Genomic DNA, 27,751 nt, shown 5'->3' with positions numbered 1-27,751 from the left:
TTAGCTTATATGAAGGATGAGACTTCATGCATGTTTAAAGATTATCTGCTAATGAGACCCAAATAACCCAAACAAACAAACAAAAAACAAGCATACCTATAGACCTCTTAAATTATCTATCTTTTTGTCCATAAATAGTATTCAAGAAATTCTCGAAAAAAAAAACACAAAACAAAACAACACCATGACATGAATGTGTTGCATTTTGAAAGTTTAACAACATGCAAGTTCCAATATTACTGGGAAAAGGCTGAACTTTTTAATAAATTTTATTTGTTTTTGTATGGCAACTACAACACTTCAGAAACTCATCAGCTTTCAAAGAGAATTGCACTGAGAATAGAAACCCCTTAATGCAAGAGTACTGTAGAAGACGATTATTAAAATTGATTATTATTCAGACAATATCAATTTCATTATCTCTGATCGATTCCTAGCATTGCTCCTTAGCAGCCTTCAGTTATGAATGCTGCATGAACAGTAACCTAATACTGCACAACAAATTGCCGTCTTGCTGGTCTCAGTGAATTTGGTAACAGCCCTGACTTATTAGCAGGCTTCTAGTAAATAGCTGTCATAGGTGCTGACTGTAGGGAACTGGATGTCAAAGCACCACCAAACAGGGCTGAGAAAACTCTTTCCCCTCGAGGCTTTGTTAATTTGATTTATGTGTACAGGCAGGAAACTAATTGCTAATTGTTGCAGTGTATACCATGGAATTGCAGCACTCCACTCAAATCCTGCATCTCAAGAGTACCAATAGACTTCAGTTTTACAGTGTGCTGATGAGAGATGCATCTTAAACAGGAATTTGTTAGTGCTTGGTGCTTTTGAAATTTTACAAAATTTAGACTTTGCAATGCCCTGTGCCACCGTCTTCTCCCTGGAGAAAACAGCCACCCTCCAGGCACAGCATCACGCTGACATATTGAGCGCCAATACAGTTACCTCAGCAGGAACAAACTCTTCCCGTTGTTCAGGCAATTAGTAGATAACGCATCTAGTGCCAGTAATTAAACTGTCAAGAGTTTTTGTTCTGGAATGTTTGCTTCTCAGTACCTCTGTAAGTATGTCCCTGGGACCACTAGCCAAAATTGCAGATTCTCCTTGTATTAAGGTGCAAATACTGGGCACTGAAGAAGCACTTGGTCCAATTTCCACATCCCCTATATTTCCACGCTGGAAGTAATTGGCCTACAATAAAAACGGGCTGTCATCTCAACAGGATGAATGATTTCTTTTCTTCAGAATTTTTCTCTTGAAAGAAGTATGGTTTGGTTATGCCTATAAAACTGATGAGTGGCAACATAAATAAGATTTTTGCCTGTAAATATTGCCTTTTAGCCAGCGTTAGTGTCAGCATCACTCAGAAACGCCTAGTCAATTACTTTTTCAGGTATAGGCTAGTACTGAGCCTACTACTTACCAGAAGTTTTTAAAAAGGTACACCAAACAGTAGAAAAACTGATACCGCTTCATGATACATGGATGATTTACAGTCTGTTCCAGTTTGTTATGCTGCAACAGAAACAACCCTCAGAAATCCTCAGCTTTCCAAAAGACTACCAAGCAGCTGCAGGTAAAGAGGAGCACAAGACTTGGGGGACACTGGGCTGTCCTGAAAATGTGAGAAGAGGAAGATTGAGGGAATTGTGAGTCCCTCCCCTGTTCCATCCGGTAGCCTGAGCAGGGTAGAGTGAGGTATGCTAAACCTTTGAAAAGCAAATGACTTCCCCACCCATGCTGGCACAGCTCATTTCATCATCTATTAGAAAAAGTAGTACTTGTCACTGCTCGGAATTGCTGTTTCTAATTGGGTCTAAATTGCCCCCCACTTTTCAGCAGTCAGGGTAAAGAGGCAGATATCTAATGGCCATGGAAATTGGTTTTCTCTCTAAACCCTAACCACACTCCTGCTTTTAATGAATTCAAGGCAAATTGGCAAGGTAACCTCTAATTTTAAAATATAAGATTACACAGTCCAAAAAGAAGTCATCAGAGTAAAATTCATTTCCACTCTAATGCCTATCATAAAAAGGTGTTGCTTTTTACCAGAAAATGTGAGGCACTGGACCAACGCTCAGGCATGAAAGCAGAACAGGACTGTGACCCTCAGGCCCCCATATCCCCATGTTATGTTTCACCAGGACTGGACTGCCTGCTCCTCATCTTCCCCCCTCAGGTTTCCACCCTGAGCCTGTGAATGTTGCATTGAAACAGACGCTGCACCACAAAAAAAAAAAGACATTTAAGAAAAAAACAATAATAAAAAAAAAACTTCAGAAATTCCCAATTAGCTAACCTACACATTTCTACAAAATAAACATCCTGGAATGATACTGTTATAAGAAAATGCCCAAAAGCATCATTCTCAGTTTTCAGTTTGTAGCCATGCAGGACATCATACACAACACACAAATCCTGCTGCTTTTCTTCTGCTAAAAGGTCTCAAAGGTTTGGCAATCTCTCTCATTTCCTTGCAGCTCAAAGACAAAATAAAATACTTTTTTGTCTTTTAAAGAGTTTCTGAACTGGCAAGTTGGTGCAGTTGTGATTTTCTTTCTATTTTTCCTAGTACAGAACTGTATGTTGTTTTTTGAGAAAGAAGCAATAAGGCAGAAGCCATTCATGTGGGCTGTGACAGATAAGGAAATTTATCAAGGGACTCATTACTTATTATGCCAATGTGAATATACAGTTTATTGGATCTAATTCATTACTATATCACACTGGTGTATTGCTTGGAAAAATTATTTTAAAGCAACACTGTGTACTTCATTTACAAAGGACACAGTTATAATACAAAAATCATGCTTTACTGTAAATGATTTCCCAAATCAAACATCTCAAATTCAATATATTTTTTATGGTTACCATTAAGAAAAATAATCAACTGAGAGGAAAAATTGTTTTCAGTGAACCACACAGTGGACTTGAGACATAAAATATGTCCTTATGATGTTGAATAAACCATAAGCTAAGACGTTTCTTCCAACAGGAAGAGGAATTTTATAAGCATATGCTGTAACTGACACCAAGAGAACAAACTTACACCTCCTTGTCAAACATTATATATCAATATAATGCGTCCTTCTTCCATCTACAGAAAAACAAATGAAAGAATTATGTTCATCAATTTCAAAAAAATAAAAAAGGTGAATCAAGTGAAACCAATGAAAACTATAAAATAGACAAGCTTTTCTATTAACACCTCTGAAGTACAGATACCAACTATTTTGAGGCAAGGGAAAAATCATATTAGACGTAAGTGGGTATCTGAAGCCTAAATTTATCAAGTTACTGTTCCACAGATAATAGTTCAGGTCATGCAGGGCATCTTTCATGCACAAAAGATACCTCTCCACGTTCTCAGAGCCATTCTTTACTGGTGAGGTAGCAGGAGGATAAGGGTGAGCTTTCACTTGTTTGATGTCACTCTTATCTCCTTTCAAAAAGGTCTTTGTACTTATAAATACATGTTGAAAATTATCATGTGAATAAAGAGAATCCCAAGCGATTACACAAACTGTGGGAAGGACATAAATCCAGAGTTCGCTCAGCTCCTGGTTACCCAGGAATGTGGCAATATCAATTTCTAAAGATGTTGCACGGAGGACTTCAGATTCAGCCTAACAATACAATAAATATCCAAGACTGATACATAGACGCAAATAGGACGAGTTCCCATGGACTTTCTTTTTGCAATACATTTCTCAATTGCTGGCATGACAAAAGTCAGAGAATTTGCATACAGAGGACAGAAAGACAGCAGCATGAACAGCAAATCCCAGGTAAAGCAAGCAGTGGTCTAGGCCTGCTATTTCCCCATGAATACATCAGCACATAGCTATTAATTAACAGTGGGGATGGAATGGGCCTTTGCTAGGGGAAGCAGCCACTGGAGCGCCTGAGCACAAAGCATTGTTTCTCCTTTTTCCCCTCACACACTTTGCTTTGGAAGGTGATGGTCTATTCCTGGCCTGCTTTCTCATTCCTGGAACAACAAATTCAGTTTTTCCAAGAAGCAGCTTGGAAATTTAATTCATGTTCAAATATCGATAATTCAACTTTTCTGAGAAGTTCTGGTCTCTGCTTCCCAGGTGTTTCACAGGCTTGGAGCAATAAAAAGGCTCAATGTTCCAAGGTTTTAACAGCACTGAATATAACTACTGAGGGACAACAAACATTTGGGTGTGGAAAGAAGTTTCCCACCTCGTTTTCAGATAAACTCCTTTTCTCACCGCATAGGGAACTTTTGTTTCTTTGGCAATGACCCTGTAGGAGAGCTGCTGCTGTCTACTTTCCTGCAGCCCTTTGAAGAATTAAGCTGAAGTTATGGATAGCACCAGACACAGGTGACAAATCAATTCTTGCCAGAGATGGATTTGTGAGATTCCGCAGGTGATATTACCAGCTGGAAGAAGGAACAGATGTGTCTCCAAAGGACAGTTAGTTATAACTAGATGCATTACGAAGGGATTTAAACCTCCCTATTGCTCGAGGGAGAAAAAATCATAGCGAAGAAAGCATTTGAGAGAGGATATATAGAATGAAACACAGAGCTAAAATGTAAGAGCAGCCTGATGGACTGGATGAAGAGAAGAGCAAAAGTCTTCTGTCTATAGGCCTCTGTTCTTAATCATGGAGAAACATATCCAATTTTTGCCATAGCATGACTGCAAAACTGATAATAACTGAGACCTTTTACTATTGAAAGGAACAGCACATTAAAGCAGCATAAGGCTATGAGAATTTTTAAAGTGTTTGAGAATTAACTAATCTGATAAATAAGGTTTAAGTAGAATTATAATTCACAACACCACAACCATACATTTTTCTTTACACTTACCTTTCAACATGAAAACCTCTCTTGAGTTAATTTACAGAAATCAACCCCAAAATTACAACTTGCAATAAAATAAATATGGCAACCCTATATTTGCCAAGAAAATTAGGATTTTGTCTCATTTTTATCTGTCTTTGGAGCAACACCATTGAAATGATTTCATTCAAAATAAAAATACCATCTTTTTATTTCCCCTACTGAAGTGTTCCGTACTGTTTACAGTGTTAAACAATGTTTTCTTTAAGAAAAAGATGTCACTAGTAGTTTATAAGTCTAGGGGTCTTTGGAGAGACTGTATTCATGCTCCTTTTTGTGCTTTCATTGTCTCATCCCTTTAGTTTGTTAATAATACTCAACTCAAACCTTAACTGACAACCCACCGAAGTTCAATTTGCACAAAATTCAAATGTTTGCCGTTCTTAAAGATAAATGCTTCACAACATCTATGGCAAACTAAATCTTGGTTGTTAATGAGAGCTACATTGAAATTAGTGACAATCTTCCCTCTAATGAACAAAATCTTGCTGGTTAATGAGAGCAACATTGAAGTTAGTAATGATCTTCCCTCTAACTCCAGACCAGCACATTATCGTTGTCTCATTTTCCCTTGTCTTTTCCTGAAAGTAGGGCAGGAAAAAATGGCTCATGGGACTGACAGAGGAGCAGCAAATGAGCTCTCACAAAGAGCCAAAAAGGGAGATGGCAGGAATGCCTATATCTCCCATTTCATCAAACTTTGTAGACAAACTACTGTCACCCTATGTGATCCTCCATTCAGCTGGCACAGAATCCAGTCCAAATCCCAGCAAAATCAACAGAAGTCCCCTGGTGCACTTCATCAACTTCTTTTATAGCCTAGAGCCTTTTACAGCCCAATACTCAAAACATCATCTGACTGTAGCAGAGTTCATCTCAGCAGAAAGTTCCCACTCCAGACTTCTAAGCACATTAAGCTGATGTCTACTTGGGTAATAGGACTGGTACAGCTGTGTCTTTTACGCATTTTTCTTCCCAGTCCTTTATCAGGACTGTTAGCAAAATCTCTTACCTTTATTGAGTCTGATCTAAGTAGTAAGCTAAGAAAATTAAATTAATGTCATTCTCAGTAACATTTAGAAATTGCAAGCTAAGCAGCTGCCACTTATTCCTAGTAATTCAAAGTATATTACTTTGAAAGAAGTTTTACAATAACATATATTGATCTTGTCAGTTGCTTTTTTTTCCCCCTCAAGAAACATATGTTGCAGGTTCTATATTTGTGGGGCTACATATATGCAGGTTTCATTGCAACAGCTCTGACTCTAGCCAAACAGATGTTGAGGGAAAGCAGCTTAACAGAACATGCAATAAAACCTTTCTCAGATCAAAATGCTGGGTGAAGAAAAAACTTGTAGGTAATGCAGTATACTAAACACATTGATTATATACTTATACATAAAACTGATAAGTAATGAAATTAATTACAATTCTTGATCACATTTGCGGAAATCATGCTATTATGTTGAAAAAAATAACCAAGTTCTACAAACTATGTTAATTAAATGTTGGCAACTATGTCAGTTTTGTAAGATGCAAAGTATTTATATACCTCGTATAAGTTGAGATTCTTATTAACATTTCAATCCCTAGCCGAAGTAATTTGAACAGAGATGAAACAACAGATTGTTTTTAAATGACTTCTCAAAATACTAAAATGGTAAATGATTCCAAATCAAAACCAAAGTATTGGAACACTATCCCAAGACTGACAGACTTCTCTGTAATCTTCACATAATACTCAATCAGTAGAATCCACTTTATTTAAATATTTTGTTCATGACTAAGCTTAATGACAGACTTTGATCTACTTTCCTTTCTGAGAAGAGAAGGTTAAATTTTTATCACTCAAAATAACTATTTCTTGTCACATTATAAAGTTTCTCATTACGAAAAAAAATGGATCCATAAAGTAGAGTCAGATCAGCACATGAAAACTGACAAAGTCCTTTAAGTTGTATTTAGTAACAGTGCTGTCTCAAAACATGGTACTGACCACTTCAAGGATTTCAGATCAGGTTTATCAAAACTAAAAACAATAAATTACATTAAAATACTTCATCGGTTACTTTCAATTGACTTCTGAAATATCCAGACCAACTCTTCGGATATCCTCTACAGCAATCCTTCCTAATCTTGAGTATATAAATTCTGCCACTTCTGAACAGATACCGATCAAAAAAATCTGCAGTGCATTTCCTTTACCGTGAAAAAGGAAGTTTCACTGCTCTGGGTCACTTTGAGAAGCCAGAAATAAGCTGAACTCCTCCTTCATACAGACCGCACTTTCAAAAGTTGGCAGGAAAACAGAAGAATCTAGTTTTATCCCCATTCACTGCTAAAGAAAAGTGTACTCTCATACTCATATCAAAGTGTTTTATAAACTTTCAAATCAGTGGAAAGGTTCTGTATGGAAGAAAAAAATAAGGTAAAACCCAGCTAAGGGTTTTAGTAGACATTTTATAACACTTCAGATCCACATCCATAAAATAGGCACTATGGATTAAAACATTGCTTTTTCAATTCAGCAATAATTTTAAACAATTTGGGAGGAGTTAGCTGCCTGTGTTCTAAAAACAAACAGCAATCTTTCACAGTTCAGACTTCAATTTTCCCTCTAAACACACGCAGAGTAAAGGTTTAATTCCCCCTTATAGACTGAAAAACAAAGGCAAGGATTCACACTGAAAAAAACAAAAGCAAGGATTCACTTATTTGCCAGACATTACATGGAAATTTCTGAAAGCACCAAATATTACAAGTCATAATCCATAACATTGCTTTTCAACATTATTTGACGATTGACAAGATCTAGGAAAGCTGGTACCTTCTGTATTCATATTCACTTTGCATTTTTCAATTCCTGTACATTAAAGGTACTATTAATATATTCAGCAACATAACATTATTGGAGCAAAAAAGATCATCCTCTTAAAACAAGAATAATTCCATAACAGTGCAACTAATACAAATCCACACTGCTATGAAAATCATTTGAGTTTCATTCTCACCCCCCCATACGTAACTGAAAGTTTCCCAAGTATCACGAGAACACTGAACACATGTAGAAAAATTCACGGTTTGTAAGTAAAACAAATCAAAGCAAACCTTAATATTAGCACCTGAAGGCACGTAGAGAAAAAATGCTAAGGTACATACCTGTAAATCTGTTGAATATTTTCAGCTTTGATTTCCTTGAGGATTTCATGGTAGGTATGAGGGTTATTTGGTTCTGGAGATGCTGGGGGAGAAGGACATTTCTTGCCTGAATAATATCCTATCACAATTCCAAAAATAAATACAATCAAAGCAGTGCAAAATACTTTCAGTATCTGAAAAAAGTTGCAGCGGTTATTCTTTGGTGCCTGTCTTGTGTAGTGTGAGATGTAGTCAGGGTCTTCCTGAAGTCGCTGGAATCTTCCTTTAGGAGAAGTCGATGGCTGGATGGGCTCAAGATCAAGGTCAGGGCTCTGTGAGTTTCCCAGATGATGCTGGACTGCACCATCCAGTCGGAAATGGTCAAAGCCAGGCTCCTCCAGCTCTTTTTCCATGTCCCATTCCAGTTCCAATGCTGTGGCCTGGAGGTCATCATTGTCAAGGTATGGAGAATGCCCCTGTGCTCTCTGGTCTGCATTCACTTTGTGATAGGCCATCTTTTTATCTATTAAAATAAATTAAAAACAAACACAAAAACATAAACATTTGCTTCCTTATGTCCATGTAAACAATTTATTATGTCTCCTTTGTAAACCTCAGAGAAATGAAAATACATATTAAAACGCAAAACCTGGGTTCTCAGTTTCACTCTGCCCATTTCCATCCTCCTATTAACCTTTGTAGGATCAGTAGTCACACAATCATCAGCGAGGAAATAAGATATTTAAAGGGATAGAATATATTGCAAGGATATGAGGAAAGGGAATTGACAAGTACCGGTAGCAAACAGAAAAGTTAGACCATTATTTTGTCAGTCTCCAATCTCCAAGATAGTAATAAAAATTTGAGCGAATGCAGAGTTTCTAAAACAATTATTTATCACCTGAAAGTCATTTTAAAGCTTAACTGTGTGTATCAATTTCATTGCACACACCACCCAAAATAATGCTGTTAAAATAAAGTTGAAAAAATAAAAATAACTAATTTGCCTGATCTGATTCTAAACACATGGAAACACTAAGTTAAAAAAGAAATTTCAGGGTGACACTGTACTTACACATCAATAAAAGACTTCCTTTTAGATGGAACATTCTATTATTTATAGCTATTTTAAATGCATAGCTCCTGAATGACTGATGAATTTACTTAGAAATTGTCCCAGCTGTTTTGCTCCACTTATTTTTTGCCATTTTAATGAATCAAAACCACTGGCAGGTACGTATTTATATCAAAATCATTCCTTTAATAGCAAGGCACTATCTGTGGTGCTTCTAGATATTTCTATGGAAGCATGAACCCTCTAAAGGGAACTCTGACCTCCAGTACAAACATTCAAAGTCAATTTTCAACAAATCGTTTTCAACGGACTGCAACAATAGGGTGCCATTTTCCTCCATACTTTGACAATAGCTATTCCATCACATAAGCATCTGTAATTTAGGGCTTTTCAAACATCAGGCAGACTCATCAATTAGAATAAAATGAAGATTAAGATATTAAAGTTCTCGCAGTGATAGATATCAAACTGACACCTACAACACCACATTATCCCTCCATTTTTACATTTTAAGGCATTTTCTTTCTCTAAGACTTACATCCAGATAACATTATTGAGGCCACATAATAGATTAAGCTACTCAACAGCAAAGTAGAATTTAGCTTTTGTGCAGCTCTTTGAAGAGAACAAACCATTAGAAAACACTGATATAATGAAACAGCCTATTGTCCACTGAAAGACTATCTTGCTCTCTACAATTTACAGATCCTTGTGCAGCCATATAAATATCCCCTGTCTATAACTGTCAGGCAGTCCAGCAACAGCCAAGAGAGCATCTAGTTGAGGTATGTGTTTCCAGGGTACCTATTGTATACACTTTGCAAATCAATTCCCTACCTGCAATCTCAGTTCTTCTATATGCAGTGGAAGGAAGAGTATAGAGTAAGCTGAACTAAAGCATCCAATTTTGTGTGATTAAGTCAAATAACTTATTTAAATAAAAAATGTTTGTATCTAACTTCTAGTTGAATCAACAAACGGCTTAAATCTGTAAAGCTTTTATTTTGCCCTTGGTGTAGCAGAGTGCCTGAAGTGAAACTTTGTGCAAAAAGTTAAAGCACACTGCATAATTTCAAGCACATTTGAATCCATGGCCTTGAATGTTATCCAAGTGTTGCTGGAAAACCCACAGGGAACCTTTCAAAATCATGTTAGTGTCCTTAAAGATCAAAAAATTGTTATCAAAAATATCTTGCCTGAAAATACGTAGATAGTTCAGATCTTTAAAGATTCTGGTCAATTTAGCAATCACTTAAGCACTGCAGTTCTGAGGTACTTTTGTGCATCTTGCCATGATGCATGCTTAAAATTATGCATATGCTTCATTGCTTTGTAGATCAGAGAAAAAACTGGGAAAAAAATATAGCTAGAGTGCTATAAAGTAATACATGCTTAATTCTTTCAGGAGAATAGAATCATGTATTCATAAAAATGTTAGCTCCAAGGAACCTTTGGAGATTATCTTGTCCAGTATCTCACTCAAAGTGGGATTTATTGCTGCTATCAGATTCCCTTTTTCGGCAGAAGAAACAAGGCTCAAATCAGATGTTTGACTTGCCTCAGTTTCTCAATATCCTTCCTGAACTGAAGAATCCAAAGCTGGATGCAACATTTCAGTTGTAGCCTCAGAGTACAGGAGAGCTGTCCTAGATCTGCTGAGCCATAATCCTGGTGGCCCGTGGGCTACCTGACTTATTCACAAGTTCAGCGCTTGCCTCGTGCCCCCAGTTAGATGCCTCCTGCAATGCCCAGGTCCTTCACCACTATCTGCTGCTCAGTGAGGTGCCCACCTGTGCTGATGGACAGGTTGTAATGGCCCTGCTCCACAACTCTGCTGGTCTGGCTGAACTTTTGGAAGCTTCTATTTGCTCAACCCTCAGGTTTGGGAAGGTCTCTCTGAACTGTAGCTCTGCAATTCAACAGGTCAACTTCTTCCTAAAAATATCCTTTGGAAAACTGGGCCAACCAATCTTGAAACCATTTATTTGTCCTTTCGTTCTGTCTTCTCCTTCTTTGCTGGTGAAGGGATTAACTTGCAGACCGTGAATGACAGAGGTCACTATTGGATAACAACTGCTCAACAACCACATCTTTCCAACTCCATTTTAATACTGCTTTTTATTAGAAAAATAATTGAAAGAGTGGTTTGTCCTGCAAAAATCATTACTACATAATTTTGACTCTAGAATTCCTACAGTCATTTAACACAAGGCTTTAGTCAAATGAATGATCTCTTATCAGGTTACTACGGTATTACCCATAGCGTAGGAATTAAAGGCAGCTTTAAGATGCCGTTGCGTGGCAAATGATCTTGCTGAGCATATAAATGGTGACCGTTGCATTTCAGTGGTACTTAAGATTTCTCTGCATTTATGACATTTTAAAAACATGTGTTATTGTTCAATGAAGTGCATTAATAAACGTTATTTAAATCTCTACACATAAGCACATAATAAGAATTCCTATGAAATTTCTTTAATGGCTGTTAATGCAGACAAGTAGTAACCATAGCGTAGTTAATCTCAGCAATTCACTATTCACATAAAGCACCAAAATCAGTTACAAAACTTCAGAAAAAAAGCTAAACGAACTAAAGGAAATAATAATTCAGTTCAGTTTTGTATTTGAGACCAGTCTTTGGTGTAATGGATCTGCTTAGCAATGCATCTGATTTAGCTAAAGAACACGAAGAAGGCAAGCTGCAGTTAATGTCTTCATTTTTCTAGTAATATTGCCAAGTTCATCATTTGAGTGTAAAGACACAACTTACCAAGAAAAACTGAGATAAGGGCCCATAATGTGTTTAGCTCTGCCAACAGTGATTTTAGAAAGTGGTCTCCTGATTCTGAATAATACATATATTCTTCTTCTATTAACAGTCCTATTTACTACTTCGCTGGTTAAGGAGGTACCACGACTTAAAGATTATGTATTAAATGTAATCTGAGGTAAGAATTTGAAGGATAAGAAAACTTTACACAGAGAATAGCAACATAAAAGACAATAGAAAAATGGATAAACTGTAAAGTCATGAAAAGCCATTCTGATACTCTAGCTCAGTCTTCCCAATAACACAGACCATAAAAGAACATGTTTTTGAAAGATACTTTTGAAAACTTCAGGAGACAGAAAACCCAACCCATCTGCCAGCAAGCTGTTTCAACATTTAATTGTTGTTAAATACATGTTTTATTATAAGATAAAAGAGCAATTGCAAAATGCCAGAAGTCTGAATGTACACCAAGCAAGCTTGAAAGTTGTTTTATAGGGACAGCAAAGGGGATTGTAAATTGTGGAATACTGGACATAACAAAGCTGATGACCAATAAAGCTGATGTCCATTTCTATACTTCCACTTATTTGTGGGTAGAATGTTTGTAGCGAAGTATCAATCGTATTAAATATCCTTTCAATTAGGCATACACATGAAATCAAGAAAGTCAACCTTAACAGATCAATAACAGATCATTACTGCCTTAGCAAGTCCATTTCAAAGCTATCTACACGCCTTTGATCTTAAAATAACACATTTATATCCTACCTGATAGGTACATCTTGTTATGAAACCATCAGAAACCTCTTGTGATGTCTTTCCTGCTTGAATCCCTTATCAATGAAGCCTTTGAAAACAATCTAACAAGGACTACATGAAAGGTGTTGCATCTGTATCACCACCTCTAATACCTCCACAACAGAAAGATCAGCTTATACGAATGTTTCATGAAACCAACAAAGACCAATATGAATATATTATGGTAAATTCCCCTAGCTTTGTGCGTGGTGCTGTAGTTGTCAGCTTACAGATAGCTGAGACAATTAGCAGGCTCATTCACAGCAGGCAGAGAGGCAAGCGTTAACATGCGAATGCCTTCTTGGGCCATTTAGCATTCGTTACCAAAAAGGCAACTTTTACCTACAAAATGTACTAAATGAGTTGTGAGTTTTCTGTATAGTCACAGAAAGAAAAAGCTGGGGTTGTTAGTGAATCTCAATTTTAATGATTCTCTATCATTTTAAATGTCTTCTCGGTATTCCCTATACAGTGTTCAACCCCCAAAACAGATATATCATCATCTCTTGGAAGGGCAAATAGCTCCATTTGTTCCAGAAATCAACACCCACAACACCTACAAGTCTATCAAATGTATTTGACAACAATTTAGTACTTTGTTAAATGAGACGATGACAAGTTTCAGGCCCAGACAAATTTCTCTAGTGATAAGTCCCTGAAAAAAAAAAAAAAAAAAAAAAAGTTTTTTGCAGAAGAGATTATGATGCCCTTGACAAGAGCAACATTACACTACACTGTAATACCAAAAAAATATCATACTTCCATCATCTCTTCCGTAATTTTCCGCGGTAATGATTTTTCCTTTCCTCATGTTTGGGATACACGCTTGGCAACCAGTTTAGTTACAGGAGGAAAATTAAGTTCTTTGTCACTCCGCACAACAACTGTATAAAAAACAAATGACAAAAACCTATTTGTCAGCCTGCTGCCTTTTCAGAGCCTCTGAAGTCCTGGGGCTTGGTGAAAGAAGAATTGCCAGGAAGCTCCTCCTGGCCCAGCATCACAAAGCTAAAGCAGAGGCAGCGGAGGATGTGTGGTCTCCAATATGCTGGGCATGTATTACTAACATAGATCTTCTCCACTCTGACACGTTTAGTTTTTAAACACGTATCTGGTGAAACAGAACTCAGAAATATTTACTGATCTTACAGGAGCTAACAGCATCCATGAAATACGCAGAGCCTACCTAGGAGGTTTATTAAAACTTCAGCTTAAGCAGATCGGTATAAATGGCTCAGTTACAGAGGCTGTGCACTTCTTGTCGTACGTGCCTTCGCTTGGCTTCCATTTTCAGAACTGCTTTCCCCTGTTTCTGGTGGGTTCTGGCTCAGTTTTTGGGGCGCTCACCAGCAGCAACCCCAGCCCTGCTAAGGAGCGGCGGACACGGAGCCCTGCCCACTGCTGGAGCTGCTGCCCCGAGGTGGGAAAAGCCCACCTCACACCAAGGGGTGAACTGAACAAAAGTGCTGTAGTTCTTTCTAATTCCTGCTCAGCATTTCAGGAACATGGAGACATTGGCAGTTACAACAAACAAAATACATTTGGAAGGAGCCTACCAACAAGAAAACGTTGCCCACAAAAGAAGAAATCAAGTCTGTGTTTCAGCCAGTCCTTGCCATAATTTGGTTTAAGCGCAGCCACCAGTGGGTCCAGGGTGAAGCCACCAGCTGTACACCTCTCGCCCCTCGCTCTTAGTGGGATCGGGGGGCTAGCAGCAACCTCCTCTTCCCCCATAAGAAGCAACCCACTCAGAACTCTTCTGTGAGCACCATTCCCCTCATACAAACTGCCTATATGCTAACCTAATGTTCACTTTCCCTGCACATGTTTTTCAGATTCAAGGTTTTATCAATAATACATTTTGCATCGCATTTCCCAAGACATAATAATTGCCTTTGAAAGAAAAAAGAAAAAAAGAAAAAGAAAAAAGTACACAAAGCTTTACAAAGACAAAAAAACTATTATTGGGGTATTTGCATTTAGGCTTACAGTTGAATTTTGTGTGAAATAAAATTATTGTAAATGGTGTTTAACTTGAAAATGCTGACAGCAATAGCTGCAATAAGAGGCCATAGCACTTCTTAGGAAAGTTAATTTTATATGACTAATATGTGCTATAGATTATTTTTTCTTTTTCTTAATTTTGCCATCCACTTGCTTGGGCATATTTCACTTCATTTTTTTTTCCCCCAAACAGTTTTTGCTCTAATTACAGTCGATCGTATTTAACTTTTTTTTTTTCTTGAACAATAACTTAGTAATTTTAACTTTAAAAATCTGAAAACTGTACACTTGCAGGCTATTAGACTTTAAGGAAACTTGGCTAACAGGAAAAAAAAAAGTAACTTTTATAGATGAGCTACAACATCATAAACAACACAGTCTGAATTCCTGGTTTTAGTCTAGCAATGAAAATATTAACACATTTTTTGAGGGGGAAGAAACACAAAAGATGACCCCCTGAGCAGCTGGGATACAAGATTTTGGGCCCTTAACATAGTCCAAAGATAAGAGGTGGACATGATTCAGCCCTACAACTTCAGTCTATCACCTGAAGGGATCCATTACCCCAGTAAGACAACATTCAAAATCTATTTTAAAAAACAACTCTCGAGACAGAGGCTTTCTCTATGAAACCTGCATGTGTCACTGAGCTCCTACAATTTTTGTTCCCATAAAAGAGCTAAGGCTCCAGCTGAAGATGGTGAGTACTTTCAAAGACCAGAAAGTAAAACCAGAATTGACAGTGGTTTGGAGGAGGGCAGAACAGAGCCCATCTACAAAATCCCTGTTACTCCTGGTGATACAACATAAAACCAGCTCCCCTACGCTGGTTCTCAGAGTTTAGGATGAATTTCACAGATCTACCTGGTCACAGGAGATATATCCTAATCTCATCAAGGTTCTATGATCTTCCTATTAGTAAGCAAATCTTTGTAAGTAAATTAGTAAGTAAATCCTATTTGAATGCAAATCTTATCAGTAATATTTCACCTGCAAATCAGGGAGATAAAGGACATATGAAGCCCCAATATTGTATGTTAAGAGTAGATTTTTGGATAAATCATATTGTAAATGAAATATTTAAAAGGTTGATACACAAAAAACTGTTTCTATTGTCACCATCCTATGATCTTCTAAGTTGCTGTAGAAAGGTAGGTCAGTACTTAAAGAAATAAAAGCTTATTTTAGAGTGTATTTTATATAATTTTTTTCCATTTCTCGCTCAGTGGGCTTTTACTGAGCTTTATCAATTTCAACAATGACATGGAGCCCTTACAAATAATATATTACAGAGCTGAAGATGGCAACGTTTACAATTTCGCATTATTGGGATTTTTCTATATTTTGATGAATGACAGCTTTAACGATTCTGTGCATGGTTTATAGCAGAAAACACAGCAAGGCAGCACCATAATTTTCTGCGTTTTTGAACAATCTGTATCCAAAGAATTCAGAAAATAAGCAAGTTTACTTCACAATCACGCCAAATTTATTTTCTGGGTGAACCCGTGAATGTTAAAGCTCAAGTACACAGAGTAAGGTTGCCACAGCAACTGCTTCTGCAAACCAAGATGGGAACGTATTTATGAAAGCACATTTAAATACCCATATACACGTGTCGAGGCACACTGACACTCCACAAACATGGCAGAAGGTAATCGACCTATTCACCTGTTATCAGGCCTTACCTTGCTCCTGGCAAGGCAGGACGACGTTTGCTGAAGCCATCCAGCTGTAGCGACCCGGTGCACGACACAATGCCAGGTTTCTGCATATCGTGGCCATGAATGAACCCTTCGAGCCATTACTCTTGTTTGTAGAACCTCAAGAAGGAGACCTTAATTTGCCATATGATGCAATATTAGAAGATTTAGTGTCACTATAGCTACAGGGAAAGAGTGGAGTGGTAATATGTTTGGTGTCCTTTGACTTTTTTTTTCTTCCTCTAAATCTCCACTGAAATAAGCTGTCAAGTTTGAGAAATGTCAGAGTTTGGTCATTTGAGTCTGCCTGGAGGTGTAATTTTGCATGGTGTACAATTCCTGTGAATTTATCACAACATGTTATTTCACACATAGTCAACATGGTGTGACATTCAGCATCCTGAATGCGCCAATGTCTACATGCTGAAATGAGTTTATGATTTCTCTTTAAAGCAAGACCCAAGATGCATTAGTTCAGGTCAACAGAGGAATCCTCAATAGATCCCTAGGACCAAAAAAATAAAAGCAAGCATCCCTTCCTTATGCTTTTGTCTGCACCCACACCTGTTAGGCAGTTCTGCCACACTCTTGACGCAGCCCTTCCATACCAGCCAGCCGTGAGTTCAGTGTGGAAACATCTTACATTAAAAACTGACTTGTTTGCTTAGCTGAGGATCACTCATTTTGTAAACACATTTAAGACCTATGATGAAGTGAATCTGTATGTAAAGCTCTATACATTAGGAGTATCTACGCTTGCAGTACCTTTGCAGGTGAATTTTGCACTTTGGTGTTAGCCCTTCCAGATTTAACTCATGAAAAGCAGCTGGACCTGATGTTCTTCTCTGCCAAGCTCCACCCAGCTATAACCACAGCCCTGGGAGAAGAGAGACAGCTGCTTCCAGGCTATTCAGTTTGCTCACTATTTTGTCTTTGGCCTCTATTTGATGGACTCCCAGTCATCACTTACACACATTTCTCAGCCTTGCTGAGATAGATGAAGATGAGGGTAATTACACTGAATAAATTAGAGAAGCCCATTATCCTAAATACCTCAATTCTCAGTTGTCCATTTCTGACTGCTGTAGTCACTTTTGACACCTACAAATTGACAGATCAACTTTTGTACATGCAAAATTCATCAGACTGCTACTAGACTGAACTCTGAGCAGTTCTTATTAATACTCTGAGTCTGCTCTAACGAACTTAAAGTCATATTTTCTTAAAAAGTAAACACAGTGCTTAACAAAAAACAGAGAAGCCTTCAAGAGAGCATAATAAATACTTCACAATGTAAAATAAACATATCAGCTCCTTTAGAGGAAAAGGTTTTCAAAAACCTTGATCTTTCAGAGTAGGCCACATTTTGTGCATAGCTATTAAACCTTAAATTGTTTACACAGTAATATTTGGTTTTCAGTTAAAGACATTGATAACTGAAGATAAGCAGTGTGAATTAAGACAAGTTCTAAGATGAAAGAAATATTCTAGAAACATATAGCTTCAGATACTGAGTTAAAGTAAGCAGTAACTGCATAACAGATCCTGATGCTAAAAGATGCCACATTTGCCACCTAAATCGCAAGAATCGTGCATGAGCAGAAGGACCAATGGTTTGCACTACTACAGCTTTATACTATCAGCTAAATGTGTGCTGGTGGTCTTTGAGAAGTTGCTGGATACCCATATTCAGGAACATGTATGTTCTCCTACAATGTTTCATTCCGACAAAGCAGCGTGAATCAAAAAGTGACAAATTGCTGATACCAGAATGCTTAAATAACAAAAGCCACAAAAGAGCAGCAGTGAATGGCCAGTCACTAAGAATACTTTGCATACCAGCTAACATGTACAATTAGTTCCTCTCGATTTTCCTTTAGATAGCAACATTAATCCAAACATTTTCCAATGACAGCAATGAGAGGAGAATAAGTCCTACCTTCTCTGTGTTTGGGACAAAAAAAAAAAACAAAAAAAAAAACCCACATTCATTTCACTGTAGAACATGTTACAGCTTCTTAAGAAGATGGGATGATGCATCAGTTACACCAATTCTCTTAATTCTGGAAAGTTATGTGGAAAAGTTGACAGGAGTCCCCAAATCATAGAAACGTTGGCTGGCGGGGCCCTTTGGGGCGCCCGCGGTCCCACCTCCCACTCACATTGGGACTGCTGCCACGAGCACGCCGAAGCGCCTGGTCCTTACGCTGAACTCATCGAGCATGCAACCAGCGCTAAAGGGTTCAATAGGAACATGGATTATGCAATTTCTCTCTTTTTCTCTACTGCTCATACATCTGTTTCTTATTAAAAATAACACCACTACACAAAAATGCAAAAATAAAACTCCTTAAACCTGTAATAGAACCAGCCTTTAAAATCCATTGGCATTTCTGCCTAAAAAATAAACACAAAAAAGACAGAAACGGAAACATAAACAAAAGCCTTAACACAGAGACGTAACAGCCATGGCATACAAAATTCATTTCCATTAATGAGACAAGGTAGTCCCCAAGCCAGCGCCCTTTGCACGTGAACCATGGTAATCAGATTGTATGAGCATTTGCCAGAAACTCATGGGATAGCAAGCAACTAGAGCTATATAGCAAGCACAGCAAATTAGGAGTTTGCTAAAAACTGCTTGACTTGTAACCCTTGAAAAACATGAGTGATGCAGACTTCCTGAACCACAAATAGGGGAAGCATTTCATTTACATGGTTAATATTTTTTGCAGCCTTTGACTCAATTTACACGTCACCGAAATGTGTACAAAATACCCTTTGTGGCATCTTTATGTGAGAGAGAATAAACAAACAAGCAAGGGCTGTGTCTACTCAGACTTCGTCACACAAACTTCCTGTATAATACTTTGCTTTTGCTCTCCTACATTTCTATAAAGCCTTTCAGTAACTTCAGCAGGGTTGGAGCAAGAAGACAGAAATACAAGCATTCCTACCAGGACTCTGCAGCAGCTCAGCAGGCTTGTGTATGAGAATGTACCAGTTCTTCAAAGGTCTAACAAGATTGGATCTAGACTCCAGCAAGCAAGCTTTTCCTTTTTAAGGAAGCCCTATTAAGTGAACCCTTCAGCCAGTAGGAGGAGGAAAACAAATCAGGACTTCAGCTTTCCTTCATCTGGCAGTAATACATTTAATTGCTTCCTAGCTTGGGCTTTATCTGCTGTGTTTTCCCAGTGACAGGAACAGATGGAAACTCTCCCTACTTGAGACAAGCATGTTTTAAAAACACTCGAGAGTTTCAAGGGAATTTCAATGTCATTAGATCTGTAACGCTTTTTATTGACTTTATTCCCAGCCTAATTCTACATCATCTCAATCACCAGTTCTCAAATCACCGTTTGTACAGAGCTAGGAGCCATTAAGAAACCAATGTTCTCAAAAAACAATCCACAAAACAAAGAGAATCAATAAGCCAATTTCCAAAGGATACAATTCTACAAAAACCAAAAATATTATCTGTAACTGACTTTGAATAGGAGTGCAACAAACACTGCTATTAGTGAGGCTGAATAATATAATAGCCTATTAAATTCTGCAAATTCCTATATATTTACACAATGTTAAAAAAATTAAAAATAAATATATATATATCAGAATATGAATGATAGCCTCCTTGCCTGACTTATTTTCTACCACAATACATAGGTTTCTTCTTGAAGGAAGAAGAAAAGACTTCATAGAATAAATAAATTTGTAACTGATCATCATTCACATACTTCTTTAGTCTTTCAGGCCACTTCTGAGAAATTGCACCAGTTGTTATAGTTATTATTATTATTAAGTCCCTGGTCTTCTGAGCTTTTCTTTCTATTATGAAATATAACTAAATGAACAAAAAGTATAGAAAGAGGGAAACAATTCTACAACTTTATGCATATTTTCTTCAACTTCAGAAGTAGAAAACTAATTTTTAGTTTCCCCAGAAACGTCATTCAAAACTGAACATCCCTTGCCTTATTTTACATGTCAATTATTCCTCTTCTAAATAAAAAATATGCATTTTGATGAAATAGATTTATTTATTTATTTATTTAGAGAAAATGTTCCCATCATGAAACAACTTAATCGGCTTTATTTATACATGACCTAATTTCAAGCTCAGAAAAAAGTGAAGTCAAAAGATGCCCATGAGCTTCCATGGAAGGAGGATCAGGCCATGCTATTTAAAAAAACAGAAGTGTTCTCTTCATTTATGCTGGCTTTTGCAATGAACTGTCTTCCACTGAGCTTCATACTACAAAGTTTTCCGTGATTTACATCAAGGAGAGAGAGGCAAATCAGTCTCCAGTGAAAAGTCACCCAAGCTAATGAAAAATTTAAAATGACTAAATTTATAATTAAGATGAAGCAAGAACTCACATTAGAAAGCAGTTTGTATATTAAGAAAAATTCAAGAGCAAAATGTTGAATGCTTTTTTTTTTCTCCAGCAGTGTACACACTCAATCCCCTTTATTTTAGATACAGAGGCATACCTATACTTTCTGTATGTATTAGAGGTATTAAGAAACACAGTGAGCTATTTTAAGTACAGCTCATGGCTTTCATAATTTATTGATGAACAAGGACATTATTAAAAATAAAAGACCTTCAATAGCACTTAAACATAACAATGTTTTGAGACTAAATGTCAGACAAAAGGTATGCAAATGTAAAACTCAGTAAGTCTTTAACCACTACTTCATCACCAAATATTCATACCACCAAAACACAGCCTGAAATAACTTGGTTTATTCCAATAATGCAAACAAAATAATTATAATTACACTACCTTTCACGTATATTTGTTACATTACTTAATATTTTATTTCTTCTCTTTAAAAACGCATCAAAATTACAACTCTGCCTGATTTAATTGAATAAAGATTCAAAGACTAACTTCACAGCTATCTACTCTAAAATGCATGGTCAGAATCTACTTGAACAAAAACAGTCAGTACCATTACCTATCTTCATAATTTTTCCAAAAAAATGTCCCAAATATAACTGTTATGGTCACACCAAAAGCCTACCACACTGAACATAAAGACAATTAACACCAAAGCAACCGTTACGTCACATCACCATGCAAATAATGCGTAAGCTCTCCATAAACCTGTTCAGACCTGTAATCCATTTCTGTTTTTCCTTTGCTTTTACATTTTGGAAATAATTAAGCCTCCAGTTTAGCCAATTAAAGGCTACATGCCATTACAAAACTATCCTGGATTTTCTTCTTCCACTGCTAAACTTAGTCGAAAATAATTGCAGCGAATGAAATTATCTACCACAGTTACCATCTGGGACATGAAAGTAAATATTTTAATTATTCCCATTGTAATTTGGGACCCACAAAGACCAGTATTTAGGCTACATATGGAATTTATTTTTATGGATTAATGTCAAAACAGGCAGATGCAACACTTCAAAAGATGGTTGGCTAATTGCCCATAAGCTTTGCTACCTAGAGCGGACTACCACAAAGAGCTGGAAAACGGGAATTTATATCCAGGCTGGTTGTTAAATTGCTGGGTGATCTCAAATGCTAAATTGGATAAAAGACATTGACCTCTGTTCTAAAAGCATTTTGTAGTTATCATTGAAATGAAGAGATGACTCTCTCATTATAGATGTAGATTATCAAAAAACTCCTGACAGTTTTAATGACTGCATATGGAACTTTGTGTGTGGGGAAGGAGAACACTTCAGGCACTGTTACTGAGTGGGTACCTGTAAGTACACATCTAACATTAGGCATTAAAGTGAAAAGGTGCTTGTCCTCCATAGTGAGGCAAAGAGGAAAGGAGGACTTCAATCTATTAAATTAATGAGAAACTGAAAAATAAATATAAAGGGTATGAAATATAGAGAGGGTATTAGCTTCAGAGTTTGGAATACAGCACTGAAAGAAAGGGCTCGATGGCTTTGAAAACAGCATCCGTTTTATCAAGGTCAAAATGACTGCAAAATGAGCAAGAAATTGCACGTGTTACATAACAGAGTACTGTTACCAAAAACCTCTTACAGCACCATCACAACTTAGATTATTCATACAGCCAAAGAAAAAACAGAATTAATTGTCACTTAATGAGTCAATTAAGAATTTCCAGTTTGGGTCTAAGGTGCAAGATTAATAATGTTTCCTCCACAGGTTGCCCGATCTATGAAATTCCTAGCCCACATATGTTTGAGATGATCATGTTTTGTTTTTGACATACAACAAACTCCTCCTGTGCACTGCTGGGGCTCCTTAACTCTTGACAGCATTAAAGGAAATTAGTACGCTCCGTTTCTTTGAGCCATACACTAAGTCCAGCAGAATTGACCCAGCAATAATTTTCCATTATGCATCACAGCTTTTATAATTAACAACTGAAAGTGTTTTCTGTTTTGGTCGTTTAAACTAATAAGCCTATCCTCACCAAGACTTTTCACTATTTACTTTCTTAATTCTAATGAAAAATGAAGGTTGATTCTGGCCTGAGACGAGATGTAACTTAAGACTGAAATCTTAGTGTGTTGGCAACACATGCAGCATTTTGCAAGCAGCAAGTACTCAGTCAATTAACAAGCATCCAGTTTCCTTGTAAGGCAGGCTGGTATTACAGCAATACCCCTATAAACCATAATTCACTCAGCAACAGACCTGGAACCAATAGACGTTTCCAAAGATCTTCATGAACAGCTCTCTACAGACATACAATTAACCACCACCTGTACTGCAGCTGGGGAGTGTGCTCTTCTATTACTTCACTAGAGCCAGATTTTATGTCTCGTGTTCCTCTTCCATGCAGATTTCATATCTGTATTTTTTTTTTCCTCTTTACTAAAGTCATGCACTTCTTTTTGCTGGACAACATGCTTGACTGTGTGCCTCTGAAACATTCACCCACTGACGAACTTGAATGTGCCTTCATCCTAGAAGGTATATTTTATTTTTAAAACTATAAAAACCTCCACGCTATGTTTTGAAAGAAAATAATTAGATTCATACAGAATATGAATCTTTCAGAATAAGAATACTTCCACCCAGAAAAGTCAAGACTGACTGCTTTGAGGGAGTGAGATGCTCAAGTCCATCTGCTGGTACATTCGCTGCTTTTTTGGCACTTCCTTGAAACCATGAAGTGTACATACACAGGTTAGAAATGGTTCACAAACACGTAAGCAGATGGCGATACTGCAGGTAATAATTTAATTACGCAACTCCTAGAACATGAACAAGGTATTCCAAACATGAGCAAAATATAATTCATGTTCCAAATAAAAGAAAGGAGGGAACAAGCAACGTCCAGCCTAAGCTTTTACATGCAGTGTAATAGTTTTTGTTGAATTTGCAATGATTTTCCACATGTGTAGTTTGAAGCACTGTGTAGTTCGAAGCAGCAATAAACAAGAAGTTTTATACCACTTTCTATTCTTATCACAACATTTCAGATATCAAAAAAATAAAATAAAAAAAAAGCAGCATAAACTACAAGCTTTCTAAGACAAGAAAATAACTATAATTACGTAACTGAACAGGAAAATTTATCATTAGTTCTACAGGTACAACGAGGTCAGAAATATGTATGCACAAGATCTGACCTTGAATCAGAAAAGACCATTGATACTGCTGAAGTGTGAAAGCATTAAAGAAACGTTAGTCATCTTAATTCTTCATTTATGCAGAAGCATAAACGATACAAAATCGTATTGCAGAAGCATGATACAAGCATGATACCAGAGATAAATAAGAAACAGATGCAAATAAGAGAATAAAATAAGATTAGATTGTGTTGGTCTTCCGAACATACTACATATGGAAAGGAAAGCTAAAGGAGAAAACGGGATCTCTTGATTGTTATAGCAACTTCACAGTTTCAGAAAATAAACTGCTAATTTGAAAAAAAGTCAAAGATGCTGAGATAAAATACATAAGGTTTGACTGGCAATATGCTAAATCAGTGGAAGTCATCTTAGGTTAAGGGCTTGGAATTACGTCACAGATGAATCAGCCCTTGCATTATGCTGAAACTGAAGCATAAATGTGTAAGGAAGTAAATGCAAATGAATCTGAATATTCAGGGAACTGGCACTGTGAGACTAAGATAGCATGTCCCAATCACTGCTGGCTTTATGTTACATATTCTAAGACATTAAGATACACACAAAAAAATGGGTGGAAGACAGCACAGAATTAATGGTTGTCAAATGTTTATCCCACAATAATACAAGCATACACATAGTATTTACATTTTGTAATAAAACAGCTTTGTTTTGTTTTATTCCAAGGTCAAGTAGTTTAAAGGGCCATTATATGTAAACCACATTTTTTATTATTATTTATTTATTTTTTACAAATTACTACTAATACTATGTATAGAGACATTTATCTATGCAACAAAGTCACTAATTGAATCCTGACTAAAAACACCATAACTGGTTGCCTGATTCAAATAAAAAAAATAGTCTTATGATTTACATAGCTCAACATGCAAAGTTTCATTGCATTACTTTTGATCAGTTCCATTTCTCAAAAAACTCCAAAACATAAATGGATTATAAAAGTTGACTTTGTGATTGTGGAATACTGTAAATATCAAATTAAACATATTTTGTTATTTAATGTTAAATTTCATAAACCAAGATAACTTAACTCCAAATTGTGCACCCAATCAGTTCCAGCTTGGCCTCTGCTTCTTTTTTAATACACAGAAGAAAAACAGCAGCACAACGGACTGGAGCATCACCTTGCCTTTGTGACACTGTTTTCTTCTAGCTTTTATTGTATATGTAAATGGTATAAAAGAAGTGGGGTAAAGAAGTATTTACAACTGTTTCCTTTAATTTTATGTTCTGATTCTTACAGTTTGTTCCCCTATAAGTTAAAACAAACAAAAAAAAACCACCACCACCACCAACAAAACAAAACAAACAACAGGGAAGGGGAAGGGGAAGAGGAAAGGGAAGGGAAAACCATCAGAAAAGGTCACTTTGATGTAGAAACGTCAAAATCCCCAGAGGTATTCCTGGCAGGTTTATGAGTTGTAGCCTGAAATGCTAGATAAACTGCGAAAAATATGTTAAAATAAACCTCCCAATGAAAATGATGTATAAATTCTGTATTTTTTATTTTATTTTTTACACTTGTGACTTGAAAAGGAAGGCAGTGAACATCAAATTTTAATAAATATGACATACTAGTTCAGAGTGTAATGGTGCATTGGCCACATAAGACAATTAGCTTTTTTTTAATTGAATGCTGCTTAATGAACCTTTAAGTTACCTTTCAATGCTGTCTACAATGGGGTGTTGTGAAAAGACAAGAGTCTGAAGTCAGAGAGTCTAATTAGAACCCTCTGCATGTCCTGCTGCATCTGTGCTGTGCTTTGTTTGTTTTTTAAAAAGAATGTCTGATACTTTGTGCATAAATTATTCAATTTACTGAAGTACACACAAATTTATATACAACTATATGCATACATTTTCTATAACTATATATCAGATAATTTTTATTTATTCTGTATTTGCTTAAAAAGCTACGAAGGCTGCTGAACTATTTTTGTGGCAACAAATACCTCATTCAGACATAATATTGACAGTAACGACTGCTAGATTTAAGTATTTAGTGCCGACATATTGTGTTTCTGATTATTATAATGCCCCGAACACACTTAAAGCTGCTGTAGCCGGACAGCAGAGGAACAGGATAAGAGAAGTGCTTTCTATCATAAAGCCGGCTGAGAAACAGCCTCCTTCTCCAGAAGGACTGAAGTACAAGACTCCTACATGGAGGATATACATATATATGAATATAGGCAGTTGTGGCAAATACAGATATCCAACAGGACACACAGACCTCCTAGCATGAAGCCACACAGTTTATTTGTGAGGAGCCTCTGCCCAGTGGAGCTGCATTACTGGCGGCAAGGACCGTCCCTCACGCAGCACCTGGGCTGATGGCATCTTTGCTCCCCTGGCTGCAATACCAGCCTCAACACCACCTTATTGTGGCAGGAGGCCAAAATGAGCTAGTTTGCCCATGAAAGCGAGTGAAAACTAAATCAAGAGCCGGCTGATGTATTTTTCTACCTTCAGCACTGACAGGTCCAATACAAATGAAGGTCCCAGTGTTTTCTGATGAATTTCACCATCCTAAAGTTATTTCAGGAAAGTGAATAGCAGTAAGTAGGAACAAGAAAGCCCAAAGGTAAAAACTCCATCAGTGAATGAATTGGTAATGAAGTGGTAATGCTACCCCTAAACCAAGAAAATAAACAATATCTAAAAAGCAATTCCTATTACCTCCAAGTCTAAAGTCTCTCTCCAGTGCCTCCTATACCTTTAGCAGATGACTGATGCCATTCAGCCTGCCAGTTTTCTCCCTTTCTCCCCATTGGCAATAGCCTGAGCACCTGTTACTCCGACAAACGAAATGCTTGCTGTGTCCTGATGGAGGAATGGTGAGGCAATGGACTGGGTTACACACACTCATCACTTCATTCCCACTCCGGGTTTTATCACATGCTATGTAAACCTTGAAAGTGAAAGCTGGCCACCTTTAAACTGAAGGAACTGATGAAGCAGATTCTACTGTAGCCTATAGACCTTAAACACACAATGAAATAGCAACACCAAGGTTTCAAAAACTATTTGGATTAAGCACTCGAGAGCCACAACTGTATTTCTCATGGCAAAACAAGATGCACCATGATCACATTGGAAGTAGCAGCAGCCGGAGACTGTTCGGAAGAGGTAAGATCTGCCTTCTTTCAAAATAAGATACAAAAGTTGAGGAAAAAAATATTTTTCAAAAAGATGAAAATAATAAACAGGCTTCTTTTTCAAGACAACATTATTCGTAATTCTGTCGCTTTGTTTCTTAGCCCCTGAATGCTGACGATCCCTACAGAGCATGAGGGAACAAACTCATGGCCGGGCTGGTGCAGGCCCAGCGGCACGGCCTGCTGCCCGATGTCGGCAGAGCTCCCGTCCGAAACACTAATTGCATGTTAAATGATGCCTAGTTGATCGATGTGTCTCTTCTGATTTACTGTATCTTCACTAAGCCAAAGAAGTGTAAGTTAAACATGCGGAAGAGCATAATGTGTCAACCAGAAGATTAGTTTTACAATCTATATGTTGAAGTGAATAAATTGTACTTTCATTAGCAGAAGTAGGCCATATGCTGAAAAAGTCATTGGATTCGCTTCACTGGTGAACTAGAGCAACAATGTACGATTAGAAAGCCTCAGCGGTTCAAAAGTCTTCAAAAGGCAGGTCCAGTGGTTATACGATGAATTTTTAATGATATTGTTACCATCTGGGAGATTCACTTTAAGTGCCAAATGGGTTCCCTGAGCTAAAATATTACGTTTCACAAAATCTATACATGTAC

General features: G+C 37.1%; 1 protein-coding gene across 20 annotated transcripts in view; it reads right to left on the bottom strand.

Moving 5' to 3' along the window:
* The window catches only part of NAALADL2 (N-acetylated alpha-linked acidic dipeptidase like 2), a 432,007-nt gene that overhangs the window by 224,444 nt on the left and 179,812 nt on the right, over positions 1 to 27,751 (bottom strand). For 19 of the 20 annotated variants that reach the window (XR_011811283.1, XR_011811282.1, XM_027463880.3 and 16 more), the window contains one exon: positions 8,042 to 8,543. Coding sequence is in view for 18 of the 20 variants with exons in the window: in XM_027463879.3 (XP_027319680.1) it covers positions 8,042 to 8,543 (502 nt within the window). In the remaining 2 variants the exon portion in view is untranslated. Of the gene's footprint in view, positions 1 to 8,041; positions 8,544 to 19,330; positions 19,423 to 27,751 lie in introns of those variants that run through there. The other variant, XM_027463883.3, reaches the window with a different exon arrangement.

Source organism: Anas platyrhynchos, chromosome 9 (genome assembly GCF_047663525.1).
Source record: "Anas platyrhynchos isolate ZD024472 breed Pekin duck chromosome 9, IASCAAS_PekinDuck_T2T, whole genome shotgun sequence".
NCBI lineage: Eukaryota > Metazoa > Chordata > Aves > Anseriformes > Anatidae > Anas > Anas platyrhynchos.
The sequence above is the reverse complement of the archived record's forward strand: the minus strand, read 5'-3'. Positions and strand labels throughout refer to the sequence as shown.